The sequence below is a fragment of the Crinia signifera genome, chromosome 8 (genome assembly GCF_055691185.1).
Source record: "Crinia signifera chromosome 8, ASM5569118v1, whole genome shotgun sequence".
Taxonomy (NCBI): domain Eukaryota; kingdom Metazoa; phylum Chordata; class Amphibia; order Anura; family Myobatrachidae; genus Crinia; species Crinia signifera.
This window is the reverse complement of record NC_139224.1, coordinates 145,599,788-145,616,396: the sequence shown is the minus strand read 5'-3', so window position 1 is coordinate 145,616,396 and position 16,609 is coordinate 145,599,788. Positions and strand designations below refer to the sequence as shown.

At 45.2% G+C, this 16,609-nt stretch overlaps 2 protein-coding genes across 2 annotated transcripts; one reads left to right on the top strand and one right to left on the bottom strand.

Annotated features, from left to right (window-relative positions):
* Positions 1-403: 403 nt before the first annotated feature.
* Positions 404-5,337, bottom strand: IFT25 (intraflagellar transport 25). The gene is made up of 5 exons (XM_083157344.1): positions 5,141-5,337; positions 3,433-3,539; positions 2,862-2,930; positions 2,268-2,311; positions 404-876 (listed from the first exon to the last, which is right to left on the bottom strand). Exons 1-5 carry the CDS (start codon positions 5,239-5,241, stop codon positions 778-780), a joined length of 420 nt encoding a protein of 139 aa, XP_083013470.1. The 5' UTR covers positions 5,242-5,337; the 3' UTR covers positions 404-777.
* Position 5,338: 1 nt separating this feature from the next.
* On the top strand, positions 5,339-15,772 carry LRRC42 (leucine rich repeat containing 42). The gene is made up of 8 exons (XM_083157343.1): positions 5,339-5,446; positions 7,509-7,957; positions 9,129-9,260; positions 10,097-10,215; positions 11,477-11,565; positions 12,899-13,012; positions 14,725-14,809; positions 15,161-15,772. The coding sequence occupies exons 2-8, from the start codon at positions 7,512-7,514 to the stop codon at positions 15,421-15,423; spliced, it is 1,248 nt and encodes a 415-aa protein (XP_083013469.1). The 5' UTR covers positions 5,339-5,446; positions 7,509-7,511; the 3' UTR covers positions 15,424-15,772.
* Positions 15,773-16,609: the final 837 nt, after the last annotated feature.

The following is a 16,609-nucleotide window of genomic DNA, read 5'->3' as shown; positions in this document are numbered from 1 at the left end:
GATCGTGGTTGGGAAACACAATTAAAATAAGCCCGCTAGTAGGGATGGCCATCGACCATCAATGATTCGAAATCATCGATGGTTCATGGCCGATGTTGAATAATTTTGCCATTGATGGGGGAGTACCAAATGGTTTCCCTCCATCGATGGAATAGCAAAACGATGTTTTGCTTTTTTTTTTCCCCCCAAAGTGCTGGGACATGGAGCATAGCTCCGCCCCTGACACCCGCGAAGCCCCACCCCCGTGTTTTAAATGGCCCACAGGCCAATCAATCAAACACAATGGATGACCATCGATATGTAAAAATATCGATGGTCATCCATTGCATAGTTAAGCACAATCGATGGCCAGTTGCCGAATTGCCATTGATGGCAATGGCAACGATGGCCATCCCTACCCGCTAGAAGCCTGGTGTTCTCACCATCTATTATATGTATGTGTGTCATAAAGAAAGATAACAACACTGCCACCTCCTGGCTAAGCCAAAGAACTGCACAACCATTTTTCAGATCCATGTCTGGATGTACACTGTATGGCTGCTTGTGATATTCTTCTTGGATGAAACTAATAATAATATAATGGAGAAAGGACAGACTGTGAATTTTTAGTAAAAAAAAAATGTATATAAAATAAATACATATTAGAAAATAATTACATGTAGATAACACATATAAATCTGGTAGCTGCGGATGTCTTTCCCTCTTGCAGTTTCATTACTTCAGTCATTTTCAGTTCCTCTGGAGACTAATAAGAGCTCCCAGAGGTGATGGTGTGATTTACATGACACCTTCAGCAAACACACTGCGCACTGCCACAAAGTGATCATATGCAGACTGGATCACAAAGCGCAAGTGAACCGCTTGTACTCCAGGGAGCTGGGGATGAGACATAATAATGGACAATAAAAAGTTATAAAGATGTATACATATAATTAGAACATTACACATATCTATACACAACGGTAGTAACAAACTTGTGGAATGGATTAATGCCCCGATTCGGAGATGTAGGGCCAAATATAATAAGGTGTGAGAATCAGAAACTGGGAGATTTTGGGAGCGTTTTCCCACTTTTTTTAAAGCGACAATCATGTACACTAAAAAAACAGGTACAAATGGAGCATCCCTCTTCCTTGCAGGAGCTGGCGGTAGATTCACCAGCCTCAACCGTGCGTCCCCTTACAACGGAGCTCCCCCTGGGTCCCCGTTCCCTTACAACGGAGATCCCCCGGGTCCCCGTTGCCGGTCACCAACGCGGTCCCCCTCCCCCCTTCTCCCCCCCTAACCCTTCCCGTCTCCCTGAAGCGGAGACAGTCAGGGTTCCCGCCCCACGCCGACAGGAAACTGGGACGTGTCAGATGTAGCGTCCGCTCGCCAGTGGGTGTGGTCTGTTGAGCCTCAGCACTGAATGAGAGACTGTAGATTGCTGCTTTAAAAAAAAGTGAAAACTCTCCCAAAATCTCTCACCCTATTACATTTGGCCTGTAATGTTGAACCCTGTATGCATCTACTGTGACAACATATGTTAATGCTTCTGCCACCTGGAAAGGGATTAGGAGGCCCACCAGCAGCCATAGAAATCACACACCTGCAGCACCTGTCACAGATCCTTTGATGTATTGTCACCTAACATGGATGCGGGAACCGAGACTCTGGTGCCAGGTTTTCTGAATACCAGAACACAGATGCAGGCTCAGATAGTCGCGATAGGTCTACATTTTTGTTGCCATGCCAGAATAAATCCTAACTGCGATTGGTATTGCTAAAGCCCCGTACACACAAAGCGATTTCAGCCTATATCGCCGGGGATATGGTCTCAGCCCAATACTGGTCACTGGTTGGAGAAGCATGCTCCTGTGACCAACAGCTTTCTCCTGCAGTGACTCCGTTTTAAGCAGCGACCATCGCTGGTTGCCGATGAAAACTGGACATGCAGCGATTTGGTCGCTGAGCGATAAGTCAAAATCGCTCAGAGACCAAATTACTCCGTGTGTACGGAGCTTTAGGTACCTTGGTGATTGTGCAGCAGCTGTGATCAAGTAGGTTACTGAGTGTAAATATCAGCGCTACATCCACCTAATGACCTAAGTTTGCTGTGAATTAAAGTAATGCCCTGATGGGGAACCCACAAGTCTCTAGTACTTATTCTAGAGCTACCAAAACCCCACCAATTGTATGGAGGAGTTCTACTGTGGCAGAACTTTACAAATCAGCCCGTGGTTTATGCCCCTAGGACAAATACATACTGTGCCAAGCTTCACACTTACAGCTATCTCCTCCTTTTGGAACTGTCCTTCCACGTGCTCCAGATCTGCAAACAACAGACATCACATTTCATGTACTTTGTAGTCAAACATGTGATACCTTAGTAATAAGTCATGCAACCCTAATATTAACCCTTTGAGTGCCAAGGGAATTTGTCAAAATTTAGCAGACCTTTTTTTTTTATTACTCGGAGTGCCAACGTTGCTGTGAGATATCCTAAAAATATACATAAAAAAGGTCAGCGCCTCTCCCAGCAACTGTTCTTTTCTTGAGTGCAATATATAACTAAACTTCAATGAATTGACTCGGCTGCATTTATGTATACTGTAACGACAGTCGCTGTGAGCGATGCTGGTATTTTTAGCGGATATTTTGAGGATTGCTCGCAGTATAAGGCCAAATTTCTGAAAATAGTTTTGAAGCATATTCACAGGCATCTACACAATGCACAACAATAAAAGTAAAACCATAACCAGGGAATGAAGGGTACAAGGGAAAGAATAGAGTACAGGTACAGTATCCCGAATTCGTATATCCATAAACCAAAATATTCCAAAAACCGTGTTTTTCAGAATATTCAGGTTTTGTGTAGTTACCTCTTTCCACGCAATGCTCAAAGTTAACTGGATCTTTGGATGTGCTGGTTTCAATTCGCAAGGTTCTAACTAGTGGAAAGAATTAGAGACAATAACACATCAGAGAACTTCATAATACTCAGTGTAAAAGGCATAATGTATTGTATGTGCATATTCAAATACTGTATCAAAGGGAAGACGTCATCAACTGATCAATCCAAGACTTGTAGTTACAACACACCTGAAGAACCACTGGTAGCTTTAATGTTTGTGTGGCAAGGCAGAAAGGAACTTGTAGTCCCATCAATGAATACCCACCACTTGCCCAAGTCTGTGGTTCTGTATAATAGGTGATAACCGTTATCACAATAGAAGCACGATTCATGACAAAATATCTATGTAGAGCTCTTATATCATATTACTATATAAATAGCAATACATTCCAGTTCTGCCTTCATCGCTACGCTGTATCAATCTAGGCCTTGTTATCACTCACTATTCATTACACTGAGGTGCTGCAGCAGTGCATGCAGGGACAGGGAGCATGATACTAGGAAGACAGGGTTTAGCTTAACTGTGTGGTGTCATTTACTTAAGGAGCTCTCCAAGGAGATTTTGCCAATCTTTTGTAAGCTGCTCATGCTGATGATGAATTCCTGAGGGAACATTCCAGTCGTTGTCCAGAAAGTCTCCGGATTTCTAGAAAGAGATGTAAAATGTCATTAAACCTCATCGGCACATGTCCAAGTGCTATACTGCAGAATACTATCATTTCTCTTTCATGGAAACAAAGGAAAAAATCCTATAATATATTAAAGGCTAACGCAGCTCCTCACCTACATGGGGGGGAATTCAAGCGATGTGTGCGCCAGTGACCACTAGATGGCACCCGACAAGGCAATTAAAGTATTAGTCTTTTCAGGTATGCACACTGCAGCTGACATTACTATTATGTTGTTCCATCCTTTTGACAGACTGGTAACTCATTATTTTTATATACTGTGCATTTACATTTTTTGCTGTATCTGATATTATAAATCTGGGTTATATCATGTTAAATTGCTTTGAGACCAACACATGGGATACAGTGCTGGTCATATCACACTTTCCAACACTGTAATGCTATTACCAGGGACACTGCATGTGTACTGTAGCCCAGCATGTGTATTGCACCCTACACACCTACAGGAAACTGTTCATACTCACTAGTAATGGATGCACACAGCCAACGAGGGGGTCGACAACACAATTTAATGCTTCGATGGGTGTCTATTATGTTGAGGGTGGATCAATAGGTCAACATGCATTAATTCAACCACTGAAGGTCGAGGGGTCTTAGGTCGACACATGCTAGAGGTCGACATGACTTTTGGTCGACTGGGTAATTAGGTTGACACCAGCATTAGGTCGACATGGGTTAATTACGTTTTTTGTCCCGATTGTCAACATGGACACCGTATCGGTGCACTGCGTCCGCTCGCCATGCTTCAGGCACAGTGCCTCACTATGCTCGACACACTATTCTATTCTCCCACCATGCCCTAGTGCAGGCATGTCCAAGCTATGGCCCTCCAGCTGTTGTGAAACTACAAGTCCCATCATGCCTTGCCACAGTTTAGCTATTAGGGAATGCTAAAACTATTGCAAGGTATGCAGGGATGTGTAGTTTCACAACAGCTGGAGAGCCATAGTTTGCACATGCCTGCCCTAGTGGATGGTAGGGCATGAAATACTGTGTCGCACATGTCCGCTAAAAAAACACAGCATGTTGACCTTTTGACTGTCGACCTTATGCTTGTGTCAACCTAATGACCCTGTCGACTTAAAGCCATTCAACCTTTTGCATGTGTCGACCTTCAGTGCAGTTTAGATTCATCAGCTGTAATCTCTCGTAGGGAGCCAAATATATCAGTGACACACAGTTTACAGGTTGTCAAGTGAAGATAGAGGTTAATGGTGAATTTTTACAGTAGACGGAGCAAACAGATCTCAGAGAGGCATTCTGGAGCCTCTCTGCTCACTACATCATGTGCCATGCGACTGTGGTTGCCATGACACCATAGAAAGGCAGCAGAACCTCAATCATTAATAGCAGCCTATGGAAAGAAGCCAAAAGAGATGGTAATTACCAAGAGTATGCCACAGAGATAATAGAATAACACACGGCAATGCTTGATGGAACGGCAGCTATTTACATATCCGTAAAACCAGGGACTGCTGGTAACATAATGCTACGGTATCAGTCAGTCTGCGACAGGGAAGCTTCCTTGGAATAACCGGGCACTGTATGTGCTACTTACCCGTCAATGATGTACTCTGCCCGGTGTCGCTCATCGCTGGAGGTCGCCAGTGCCACCACCGCCCCCGTGGAGCTCAGACACAGGTTACCAGCCCGAGTCATGACACTGGATTCCAAGAATCCCGATCTAGTTCCAAGTTCTCCTGCTTTGCAGTTATTAGTCGTTGCTAGGAAACCACCCGGAAGTACACGCTTGTATCCCGGAAATACGTGTATTTGGTACGCGCCCATGTTTGAGATCAGACCTTAGTTCCGGATGAGAAAGGTTCCGGCAAGCTGACAAGGGAGAGTGTGCCCGGGGAGCGAGGTGAGTGAGCGGCTGGTGGCTAGGAGAATAAACCGAGGTGTATGGGGAAGGGGGGCACACAGATATTTACAGGTGTAGTGGAATCATTCAAAGGGCATCTAGGTTCTAGGACAGGAGTTTACCATTACTTTGCTGTCCCAAGTACTTAGGAGGAAGCATACAGAGGCCATCCAAATTATATTATGGAAGGTAGCAGCTAGATCCCCTTTGCCGGGAGGGCATGTGTTCTGTGTTGTATGTGGATGCTTTGGGATACAGCACAGGTTTATATATATACAGTAGCCCTCATATTATTTATAGGGATCAAGTTGACATTACAGTGTTTTGGCACTGACACATTTAGCAGCTCTCCTATTGTGTAATGTGGCATGCTTGATACACTATATACACATATATGCACAATATCCATTGAAAGCAGTTTGACAATCACACACCTGTCTGCAAAAATACTCCTACTGCAGCCCAAATAAGATGTCTACGATTGTCAGGGAGGTGTATCTAACCTTCCAGGGAGAAGCTGCTCTTAGCAAACAGTCGTCTTCTATCTATCATTTATCTAGCATAGTCTGTGCCCATATAAAATAAGTAAGACGCTGATCCATTGCTACGGGGAACTTTTTTACTTTCTAAGGTTTGAATTTTCTCCTGAAATACACACACACACTATATATATATGTGTATGTATTTCATGTATTGTAGGCGTTAATGATACATCAGGTGAGGGGTTATGAGAAATAACCATGCTTAAGCACAGATGAATTGATTCAACCATCTAGACTCAGGAGGGATATCCTTAAAACACGAACTGTAGTGTTGAAGTTTAACCCTTTGAGTGCCAACATTGCTTGGAGCGATCCTTAAAATATCTGCTAAAAATGCCATCATTGCTCACAGCGACTGTTATTTTATTATAAATAAATACAAAGGCAGCCAAGTCATGCTGCTTTCCCACTGCAGACCAGTTTAAAGTACTGGTAATCTTAAATGGTATTTAAAACGGTATTAGCATTCCCACTGCAGCAGATTACCGTTTTAAATACCATTTAAGTACCATTCCCATTGCAGTGTACCGTGTATAATGTAGAGTGCCTAACCCCCCCTTCACCCAGTGTAAAGAGTGCCTAATCCCCCCCCCCCCCAGTGTAAATAGTGCCTAACCCCCGTACCTGCCCTGTGCCCCCACCTCCCCTCCCCTTGTACTTACCTGTGGGCAGTGGGGAGGCAGCAGGGGTCATTGCAGGGTCCATGCGGGGTACAGGCAGTCCCAGTGCCTGATGAGACCTAGTTCTCACTTTTCGCATATGTAATGAGTGCACGTGCATACTAATGAGCCGCTCATTACATATGCGCATATGTAATTAGCGGCTCATTAGTATGCACGTGCACACATTACACATGCACAAAGTGCGAACTACTAGGTTTCCTCAGGCACTGGGACTGCCTGGAGGCTAAATAACGTTTAAGAGGCATTCCCACTGCCTCTTAAACGTTATTTAACCGTGTAGGACTCTGCTTTGTAAACGGGTTGAAATACCGTTTAACTTTAAACGGTATTTCAACTCTGGCACTTTCCCACTGCAGCCTTAAACGGTATTTTGCCCTAAAAAATCGGCAATATACCGTTTTAAGGCTGCAGTGGGAAAGGGGCAGTTAATTGAAGCTTAGTTAAATATTGCACCCAAAAATAGAACAGTCGCTGTGAGTGGCCCTGGCATTTTTAATGAATATTTAGCAACTTTGGCACTCAGGGGTTAATAAAAAAGTTTGCTTGCCAATTTTCACACCTATTTTGACAAATCCCCTTGGCACTTGGGTTCAGAAACTCTGCCTGAGCTCTTAGATTTAAAATTCTAGTTACTCTGGCTTGATGGCTTTGTTTTGAGGTACTACATGATTTGATAAGCTTATTCTAAGGTCACTGTTCAGTATGTGTAATATCGCAATTGTCAGCACAGCCTATAGGATTAGTGTACACACAACACACGCCACCAAAGCATTATAGCTAGAAAGGGATTTGAATGCTGTAGATTGGCCGCTGATGTTTTATCTCTTTCACTTTAAGAACATGTCACAGTCCCCCGAGGGTACAGAGGACACAGGGCCTGTCTACGTGCGGGAGAAGGGCCAGCTGTTCCTAGCAGGATCACAGTGCTCACGGATGAGGTCTCGCCCACTACGCACTTTCTCCAGAGGTTTCTCGGTGGAACTGTGTGTGAAACAGGAGGATACATGTAAACCCAAGGAGAAGCCGTTTATTTTCACATATACTGAACAGGGCAGCCTGCGTTATTCTGCCAAGCCCCTCTTCACCTTGGCCCTCAATCTGATAGCTGATAACATTCAGCATGTTGACTCGCTTCTCGGGTTTCCTGAGCAGATTGCAGAGAAATTGTTCACTGCCGCAGAAGCCAGGCAGCAGTTCTGTAAACCCAACAGTGGCCTTGTGGCCCTTCGGAAATTCACAGAGGCTTACGGAGCGTTGATGCTGTCATCACTGTGTCTGCGGGGCAAGTATGTATAACACGAGAAAAAGGGCTCATGGAGAGTTAGAGGTTGTCCTTTTTTACAAACCTAGTATGTTCAGACGACCTTGATGTAGTATATTATGGGAGAACTTTCTTGGGAGTCAGATAGTTGCCTTCATTTTGCTTCTTGTCCAGCTACATTGACATATGACACAGAAGAATATTGTCAATGTCAGACTTCTGATTTAGTGGGTATGTCCTGTGTGCCCCAGCTGATTGGGCAGGAATTGTAGCCATTCTAGGGGCAGATATATTATAGCACAGTGTGTCGCTATAGCTGCTTCACTCCCACTGTGGGGACGAGCCTGGGCTGCACACACATCACTAGGCCCCTCCCTGAATTTGTGGTTCTTTGGGTAGGGGGCATGGCTAAATGGTTCGAATTTGCATCTTTAAGCCCTGCCCCTTTAAATTCAGCTATGTGAGTCTCCTGCTAATATCCCTATCCTGCCCGCATTACTAGTAAGCTAGTGGGATGCTGGAGATGTGGCCACTCTTCCGTGGGTGCGGGGGACTGCCCAAAAATTGTGAGTCTCCTAGCAATTGCATACTACAGTATTACATGTGCTGTTCATTTTAAGCGCGCTGCACCTTTCAAAACCTGTGCAGTTCCTCTTTTCCTGCTTGGTATCACTCTGCTGTGGTGCTTCTAGCACAGTTTGGTCTTTATTTCTGTGCGAAATACAGAACAGACTGTGCTAGAAGCATCACAGCAGAGCGTTACACCTCAGGCAGGAAAAAGGAATTTCACAGGTTTTGAAAGGTGCAGCGCGCTAAACTGAACAATATGCAATACATGTATTGCATATTGCAGCACTTAATAAATACAATAAGATATTTGTATCTATCCTATCCCAAAAAGTTATCCCAGGGGTGGACCAAGTCGTTTTATTTAATTTAGACATAGCCCAACACAACAATAACAAGTATGAAAAGCAAGCTAATATTGTGGCGTTATTCTGTATTTAAACTCAGTTAGACAGTTGTAGCAGAAATACTCAGTCTGATCGTGTGTTCTCCTCTGCTGAAGGCAGCTGCCTACTGTGCCATAAGCCTTGTACTGATGATTTAGTCACCCTATAAATGGTACTCGGGGAGAGGGGACACGTTTGCCTATGGGAGCATATACTGTAATGTGACCTGTGCTTTCTCTGCAGGTATTTGTTAGTCTCTGAGAAGCTGGAGGCCATCACGTCATTTCACGGACTGCACAGATTAGACTTGTCCTGCTGTAAGCTGGGGGATGAACACGAGTTGCTCGGCCACCTTACTTCTGAGGCGCTAAACAGGTACAATTCTGTGGTGCCCGCTGCCTAAGGCAAACATAGTAACCTGGTATGTTCTGAGTCATATGCTGCCCTCTTCTGCAAAATTCTGGGCATTCAATGGTGGATGCATAATTGTACGGATCCTGCAGTTCTAGCATTAGCTGATTGTACTAAACTATGAGCTAATTCAGAGATTTGCCCTCCTCCCAGTCTCCATTTGCACCTGAGGAGGTGTCATTGGGTGATTACACACAGGTTACACTGAGTGAGGGCGTGTAGTGGGCTGTGCTAATGGAGCCAACACAAGGGGCAATTTCAGGGCATTTTCTAAGCAATCTCACTAGATCGCTTAGAAAATGCCCCTACATCGCTCTGTGTGTAGGGGCATGTTGCTATTGCCAGGTGATAAATATCCTGCATGCCGGATAAATCTAGTTAGATCGACAGTCAGTGTTCTCACCGGAGACAACTGGCCCTGACAGATCGCTCAGCACACAGCTATGCAGCGCTGTGTGCTGAGCGATCCTGCTGCGCAAACTACATTGCTCAGATCGCTCAACGGTCTTGCCGAGTGTGTAGGCCCCTTAAGTTATGAGGGTCTGTCTGATTTTTTTTTTTAACCTGATATAGGGTGAGTCCAAGCACGCATTAATACTGATGACAGCTTCCTCCACAAATGCATGTATCTATATGGATAGTGTGGATTTCACTTTGTCTGGCAGGCGGCTGTATGATCGCAGACCTCTGCAAATTCGCACAGCATCGATCCGGTCGGAATCCTGTGCCTTACTGTATATTGGTGAATTACTATATCACATCTTATATTGTTACATGTTATTGTGCTGCTGTCTCTACAGCCTGAGGGAGCTGTACCTGAAGGACAATTGTCTGTCGGATATTGGGATCAGGAAAATGACGGCTCCACTGCGCATCCTGAACAGGGGACCTGGATGCTTGACGCTTTTGGACCTGTCATGTAAGTCTGTAGTCTGATGGTCCCACAAGTTCTTTGGGGGAAAGGCAATCGACAAGTTTTGCAGTCTGTCTGTTCATGGGAGGAATTCAATTATTTGGGCACCCATCAGAGCAATTACAGTTTTCTTTCAATTGTGCATGAGTCCTGATGGCACCCATGGGTGCGATATGTGCGAAAAGTGCAATCTCTTGTACATCGTGCCTTCTAAAGTGATAGGAGGTCGGGTGCGATAGTGGGTGAAAAAAAAAAAAACAATTAAATTACCCTCCATTTGCATTACAAAAATAGGGCCTGATCCCCATTTATCATGCACAGGGCCAAATGCACTAAGCTTCAAAAGTGATAAAATGGAGAGTTCTAAACAACCAGCCAATCAGCTCCTGCCTGACATTTTTCAAACACAGTCTTTGACATGGCAGGTAGGAGCTGATTGGTTGGTTGTTTATCACTCTCCATTTTATCCCTTTTGAAGCTTAGTGCATCTGGCCCTCAGTCTTTCAAGCATTCCATAAAGGTATATTCTGATTTTTTTTTTTTTTTTTTACGGCAATCACTTACAAGGCAAAGTCATGCCTTGTAAGTGATTGCCCAAACTCAGGCGTCATTACATCCGCCCCATGGCTGGAACTTTGCAGGTTAGCTGAGAACCATGGGGCTTGATCACTGACAACACTATTTTAGGAGCAGACACATTTTCTGTTCATAGACAAACTTTGTCACTTCTACATATAACCCTGTCCATTTATGTGTTTCATCATGTTGTATCGTTTGGCCACCAGTACTTTATAATCTAGATCTGACAGCTGCTTGGATAGATGATGCGCGTTCGAGCTAAATGGCGGCATCTACCTTCTGCTCCTGGCTCCATTAGTGTGGCATGAGTAGCAGACTGGCATCTTTACCTACCCTGCGCTAAATGGTCACAGTGGCTGGAGACCGATGTCTGTCTGAGGCTCAGCCTGGTCGCTCGGAGCCTCAGATGTTCAATAAAAAAAGCAGTGCCACAAAGAAGGGAGCACACGATGGGTAAGATAGTAGTGAGAAGAGAAGGGAGACAGGGAAAGTGTAGGAGAAGCAAAGACGGGGGCGAGGGAAATATTGTTGGTGGAGGTAGAGAGAGAGATAAAATAGCACAACAGCTAGTGCCCCAGTGGATGATGCAGAGATCATACAGAGATCAGCATTGGGTAACAGTTGCTGTCATCACTGAAGTCCCGGTCCTTGATGCGCCTGGGTTTAACGGTTACTATTTCTCTTCTAGGCAACCAGGGGATTACGGAGCAAGCGCTAGCATTCCTGCATGTATTTAAACAGCTCATATACTTGGACATTTCTGATACAGGTGTGCAGGTAAAACGTTACTAGGCTGCTCTAGAATTATTCCAGTCACCCCTCCCCCATCCGCTTAGAGCAATGAAATCATTCTCCTCCGCCTAGCTCTACTATAATGTCAATGTTGTATAGTACATTTCTCATGTAATAGAATAATAGAATTTAAAGGCAGGCAGCATTTTACACCATTACCTCCCCATTTCACACAAAACTTACATGTGTTCTCTTTCTACATCCACATAACCCAACCTCTCCAGTCCAGCAAGCAGGGCCCTCCTATACTCCTTTCACACTAGAAGGTGCTTGCAAACCGGGTACAAAATCCCAGGTGCGACCCAGGTGGCGTAATCAGGAGGCGGCGCTGGGAGATGTCAGCATCTTCCAGCGGCGCCTTGAAAGTGCAGTGAACTGGACGAGGGTCGCGTCAACCCAGGATACCCGTTCACACTACCCGACCGCCCCTAGTTCAACCCTGGTCAAGACCCGGGATGAAATCCTGGAATGTTGGACATGGGACAATCTTTAAGGACCCTTTCACACTGACCAATTTCCTGGGTTGTTGCCCGTTCATGAGCAATAACCCGGGAAATATTTGTCAGTGTGAAAGGGGTACTACCTCTCTGCCTGTCTTGTTTTGTTCCAAATTGTACCGTGAAACCGATTATGCTGCACTATATAAATGCATGTCGGGTAAATACTGTCTGCTTTTGCAGGTGGTGCAAAAATGCTTGCCAGCTTTATTTTTACACTGCGAATAGATTAGTGTTTGGATACGTCCATTTCACATCTAAAGGGGCACAGACACATGGCTCTACTGCTAAGCGATCTGACTAGAAGTACGGATAGCTCCATGTGTATTCCCTGAGCGACGGCGATGCATTGTCCCGCGTGCCGCCATCACCTGACTACATCTAGTCAGATCGCCATTGTTCTGAATAGAGAACACTGGTTAGCACAGTTCGCCTATACACAAATCACTACGTGTGTATGGGAGATCTAGCAAGCCATCTGTGCTGAGTGATCTGACTAGATTGCTCAGCACACATCACCGGGGGTCCACTCCCCGCCCACTTCCCCCGAACATGCACGCATATGTAAGGGTGCTCAGAGCAACCACATTGGCGACCATCAAAAGACTGTGTAACATCCATTTGCATGCCCTGCGTGCGAATTGCGCTTGCAAATGGGTGGCGCCAGCCAACCATACCGCAAGGCGGGGTTTGGTGGACTGGCAAGCCTTGCAATTCAACCCCATTGTCCTGATGTGTACCCAGCCTTACTTAAAGGTGTTTTCGTAATCTCATATGTTACAGAAGTTCTGTCTAATTGACTTGTCTGTGTTCTGTTTTAGGATCAGTTTGCGACACGTAGGAGGATACAGACAAGGACAGGCCTGCATCAGGCTAAGGATCCCTTAGCCCAGTTTGAGCACGTGGACTGCAGGACCCAGGGCTGGGCCGAGCAGGTAGCTAAGGGCCTACTTCAGCATGAATCGCAAAGAACATTTTATTTCTCTAATGGAAAAAACAATGCTGCACTGCAGGTGGGGCAGATGTATTATGTGCAGAGAGCGTTATGGGACCTACACACGATGAGATTCCCAGGCATTTTCTAAGCAATCTCACTAGATCGCTCATAATATGCCCCTACATCGCTCCGTGTGTAGGGGCCATGGCAATGCACTGCCGGCTCGTCTCTATCGCCCGGCAATTAATATCCAGCATGCTGGATAAATCTATAATCGCCAGTGCTCTCACAGAGAACGCAGGCCCTAACAGATCGCTCAGCGGCACATCGCTGTGCAGCGCTGTGTGCTGAGCGATCTAGCATCGCTTAGAACGCTCATCTCCCCCTATCGCTACGTGCTTAGGCCACATAAGATAAGGGAGAGTTCTTTTGTTTCTGTGCAAGGTAAATATTGGCTGTTTTATTTTTACACTGGAATTTAGTTTTCAGTTTGAACACACCCCAACCAAATCGAACTCTCTTTGCACCTGTTACATCTGCCCCACCTGCAGTGCAGCATGGTTTTGTCCATTTGAGAAAAAACTAGCTTTGCGATCAAGTCTGAATTAGGCCCTGTGTCTGAGCCATATTATTGTCCTATGGAGGCCTTGCCAAATGTAGCCTTTGTTGCTTGTCTGTTCTATTATTAGTATAGCTCCTGATATTTGCTCAGTGAACTAAACAGTCAGAATTCTATTCGATGTACAATCCAAGCTACATACATAGCCTTCCAGTGTAGTAGGTGTGACATGTGCTGTAGATACAGGGGGCAGAGATTACATCTACAGAGCAGGTTTGGGATTTCAGTATACCTGCCACCTACACACAGTGATTCAGCTCACAGCGGTGTGGATCTCGTGGCATCGCTCAGGTGAAATGCGTCTGTTCTACTCTTCCAGAATTCCTGATTGTTACAGATCTCTATCCCATTACCGGGCATTAGAGAGATCTGTACTTGCAGATGATTGGTCAGGGCTGGCTTTGAGATATCTCGAGGACCAAACTTCTCTGTATAGCACTTACTTACTTGGCCTTTGCATTGTGACCACCATAGGTGTAAAATGTACATCGCCACTGCACCACTTCTAGCATGGTATGGGTGTTTGGGTCGACCCATATTAGGTCTACATGCATTGAAGGTTCGACACACAAAATAGGTCGACATTAGTATTTCACGTTTTTTTGTCCCGACTATCGACTATGGACACTATCAAAGTGTACTGCGTCCCCTCGCATAGATCGCTATGCTTGCCATGCTTCAGGAGCGGTGCCTCGCTGCACTCGCCATGCTTCGGGCACGGCGCCTCGCTGTGCTTAGCACACTATTCTATTCTCCCTCCGCACCCTAGGGGATGTTGGCGCATTAAATACCGCCTGTCGACACATGTCGGCTCAAACTGTGAAAAACTCATGTGGACCTTTTGACTGTCGACTTAGCTGTTGTCGACCTAATGCTTGTGTCAACCTTCCAACCCTGTCGACCTATTTCATGTGTTGACATAAGCCAAGTCGGCCTTCGGTGGTTGACCCAATGCATGTCGACATAATGACCATATGTATACCTTCTAGCATGCTGCAAGTGTATATCTTCTGTCTGTGTGACTTCTGCTTTAGAGGGTTGATAAGTCGGGAACTGGCCAAACTAGCTCTAAACCTTCTCTTGTATTTTAGCTTTTCAGACAGTGGGATCAATTTGTAGCAGCTGCCATTAAGCCAAAGGAAATCCTGAAATCCTGGACCGCAGCACAACAATTCTGTAAGTGTTTCACATAAATAGGATACCCCCCTGTGATTATTAACTGTTTGTTGGTTCGACCCGGTTCGCAAGTGTTTTGTGGTGTGTTTTCTACAGCGTTTGTGTTCTTCTTCTTGTCTTTGTTTTGTTTCATTGTTATACAATGAAAGAATTTCAAACCTCTAATAATCAGAAATGTAGCATAGAAGATGCTATACAATGTATTCCACTGTGAAAGCTCTGCTTAGCATTTTCTTTAATCTGTATTAGCTATTATATAAATGTGGCCATACACTGCTGCAACAGCAGATAAGACAGTAGATTTATATATAGCCAACATCCGTGCGATAAATGCTGTTTTTATCTATTTAGATGGGAAAGATAAGACGAATCACACTATGGAGAAATGTGTCTTACAAGTCACCCCAGCGGCGACCAGCACCACTCATCTGCAGTTTCACAGGCCGGTGGCAGGAGTGCAGGATCCTGTCCCCTCCAAATCTCATTGCGGACATGTTCCAGTTAAGAGAGCACATGAAGGCAAAACTCCAGACGTTCTCCCCTCTGCTCCGGATGCAAAGAGATCACGTGTGGCTCTTACTGCAGAGGACTGGGACCTGCTGAACTCCTACTGAGCGTCCTCTCATACTCTCTCCTCTGAGCAGGACTCTGGAGACCTCAGGTCTCACAGTGCTTCCCAGGGATTACCTCTAACACGTCCAGCAATAATACAGCCATAGATCCTATGCCATTCATTGCTGGTGCTGAATGTGGTACTGCAACGTACTGTTACTGTAGTTTGGTTACACGTTGCATGGGGACAGGGAGACAGACATAGACAACTGATATTTACAGAGGAAAGCTGTGTTGGAGAATTAGTCCTTTGTACATTGAGGTTAATTCAGATTTAAGAGGGAGATGGGACAAACTTGGAGAGAGATAAAGGGGTAGATGTAAGAAGCAGTGATAAAGGAGGTGCAGTGAGCCGGAGGAGAAGTGGCCCATGGCAACCAATCAGCTGCTCTGTATCACTTTATATTCTGCAAATTACAGATGTTACCTCGGTACTGATTGGTTGCCATAGGCCACTTCTCCTCTGGCTCACTTCTCCTCCCTTATCACTGCTTCTTACATCTACCCCAAAATACTAACTAACCAGATTTTAACTGACATTTTACAAGCTGTTTGGAAAATGCCAGTTAGGATCAGAGTGTTTGATATTGTATCTCTCTACAAGCTTTGATCAAATCCTACCTAGCTGGTTGATGGCTGCATTATGAATTGATTGTTTAGAATTGGCTCCTGTCTACGTGATGTTAATCTTCCCTAACATGACAATCACTGCAAAAGTGCCTAGATGCCTATACTGTATGTGTGCTTGGGGTCCCATAGTATAGCTCGTTACTTTTAATTGTATTTTTATGTACTCGGCACATAATAATAAATTCTATTTTGCTAAACCCGTGTTTCCTTTTTCAACAACATGTATTTTACATACTCTTGTTAAATACTACATGGCCCTTATTCAGATCTGACTGCAGTACAGATTTGTTCTCGAAATGGGCAAAGCCATGTACACTGCAGGCAGGGGCGGGCTGGGCCGGGGGGCAGGGTGCCATGTGCCCCCCCATGCTCTCTGTTCAGGGCCACCTTACCTCCTTTTCCTCCTCCACTGCCGGCAGCCATGTTCCTGTAGCGCCGCGGAGCCGGCTTTCAAAACATGGCTACAGGAACATGGCTGCCGGCCTCCTGCATGAGGACATGTCCAGCCTCCAGGGATATGTGGAGGAGGGCCAGCCGCCTGTTCCTCCTTATTCCTAG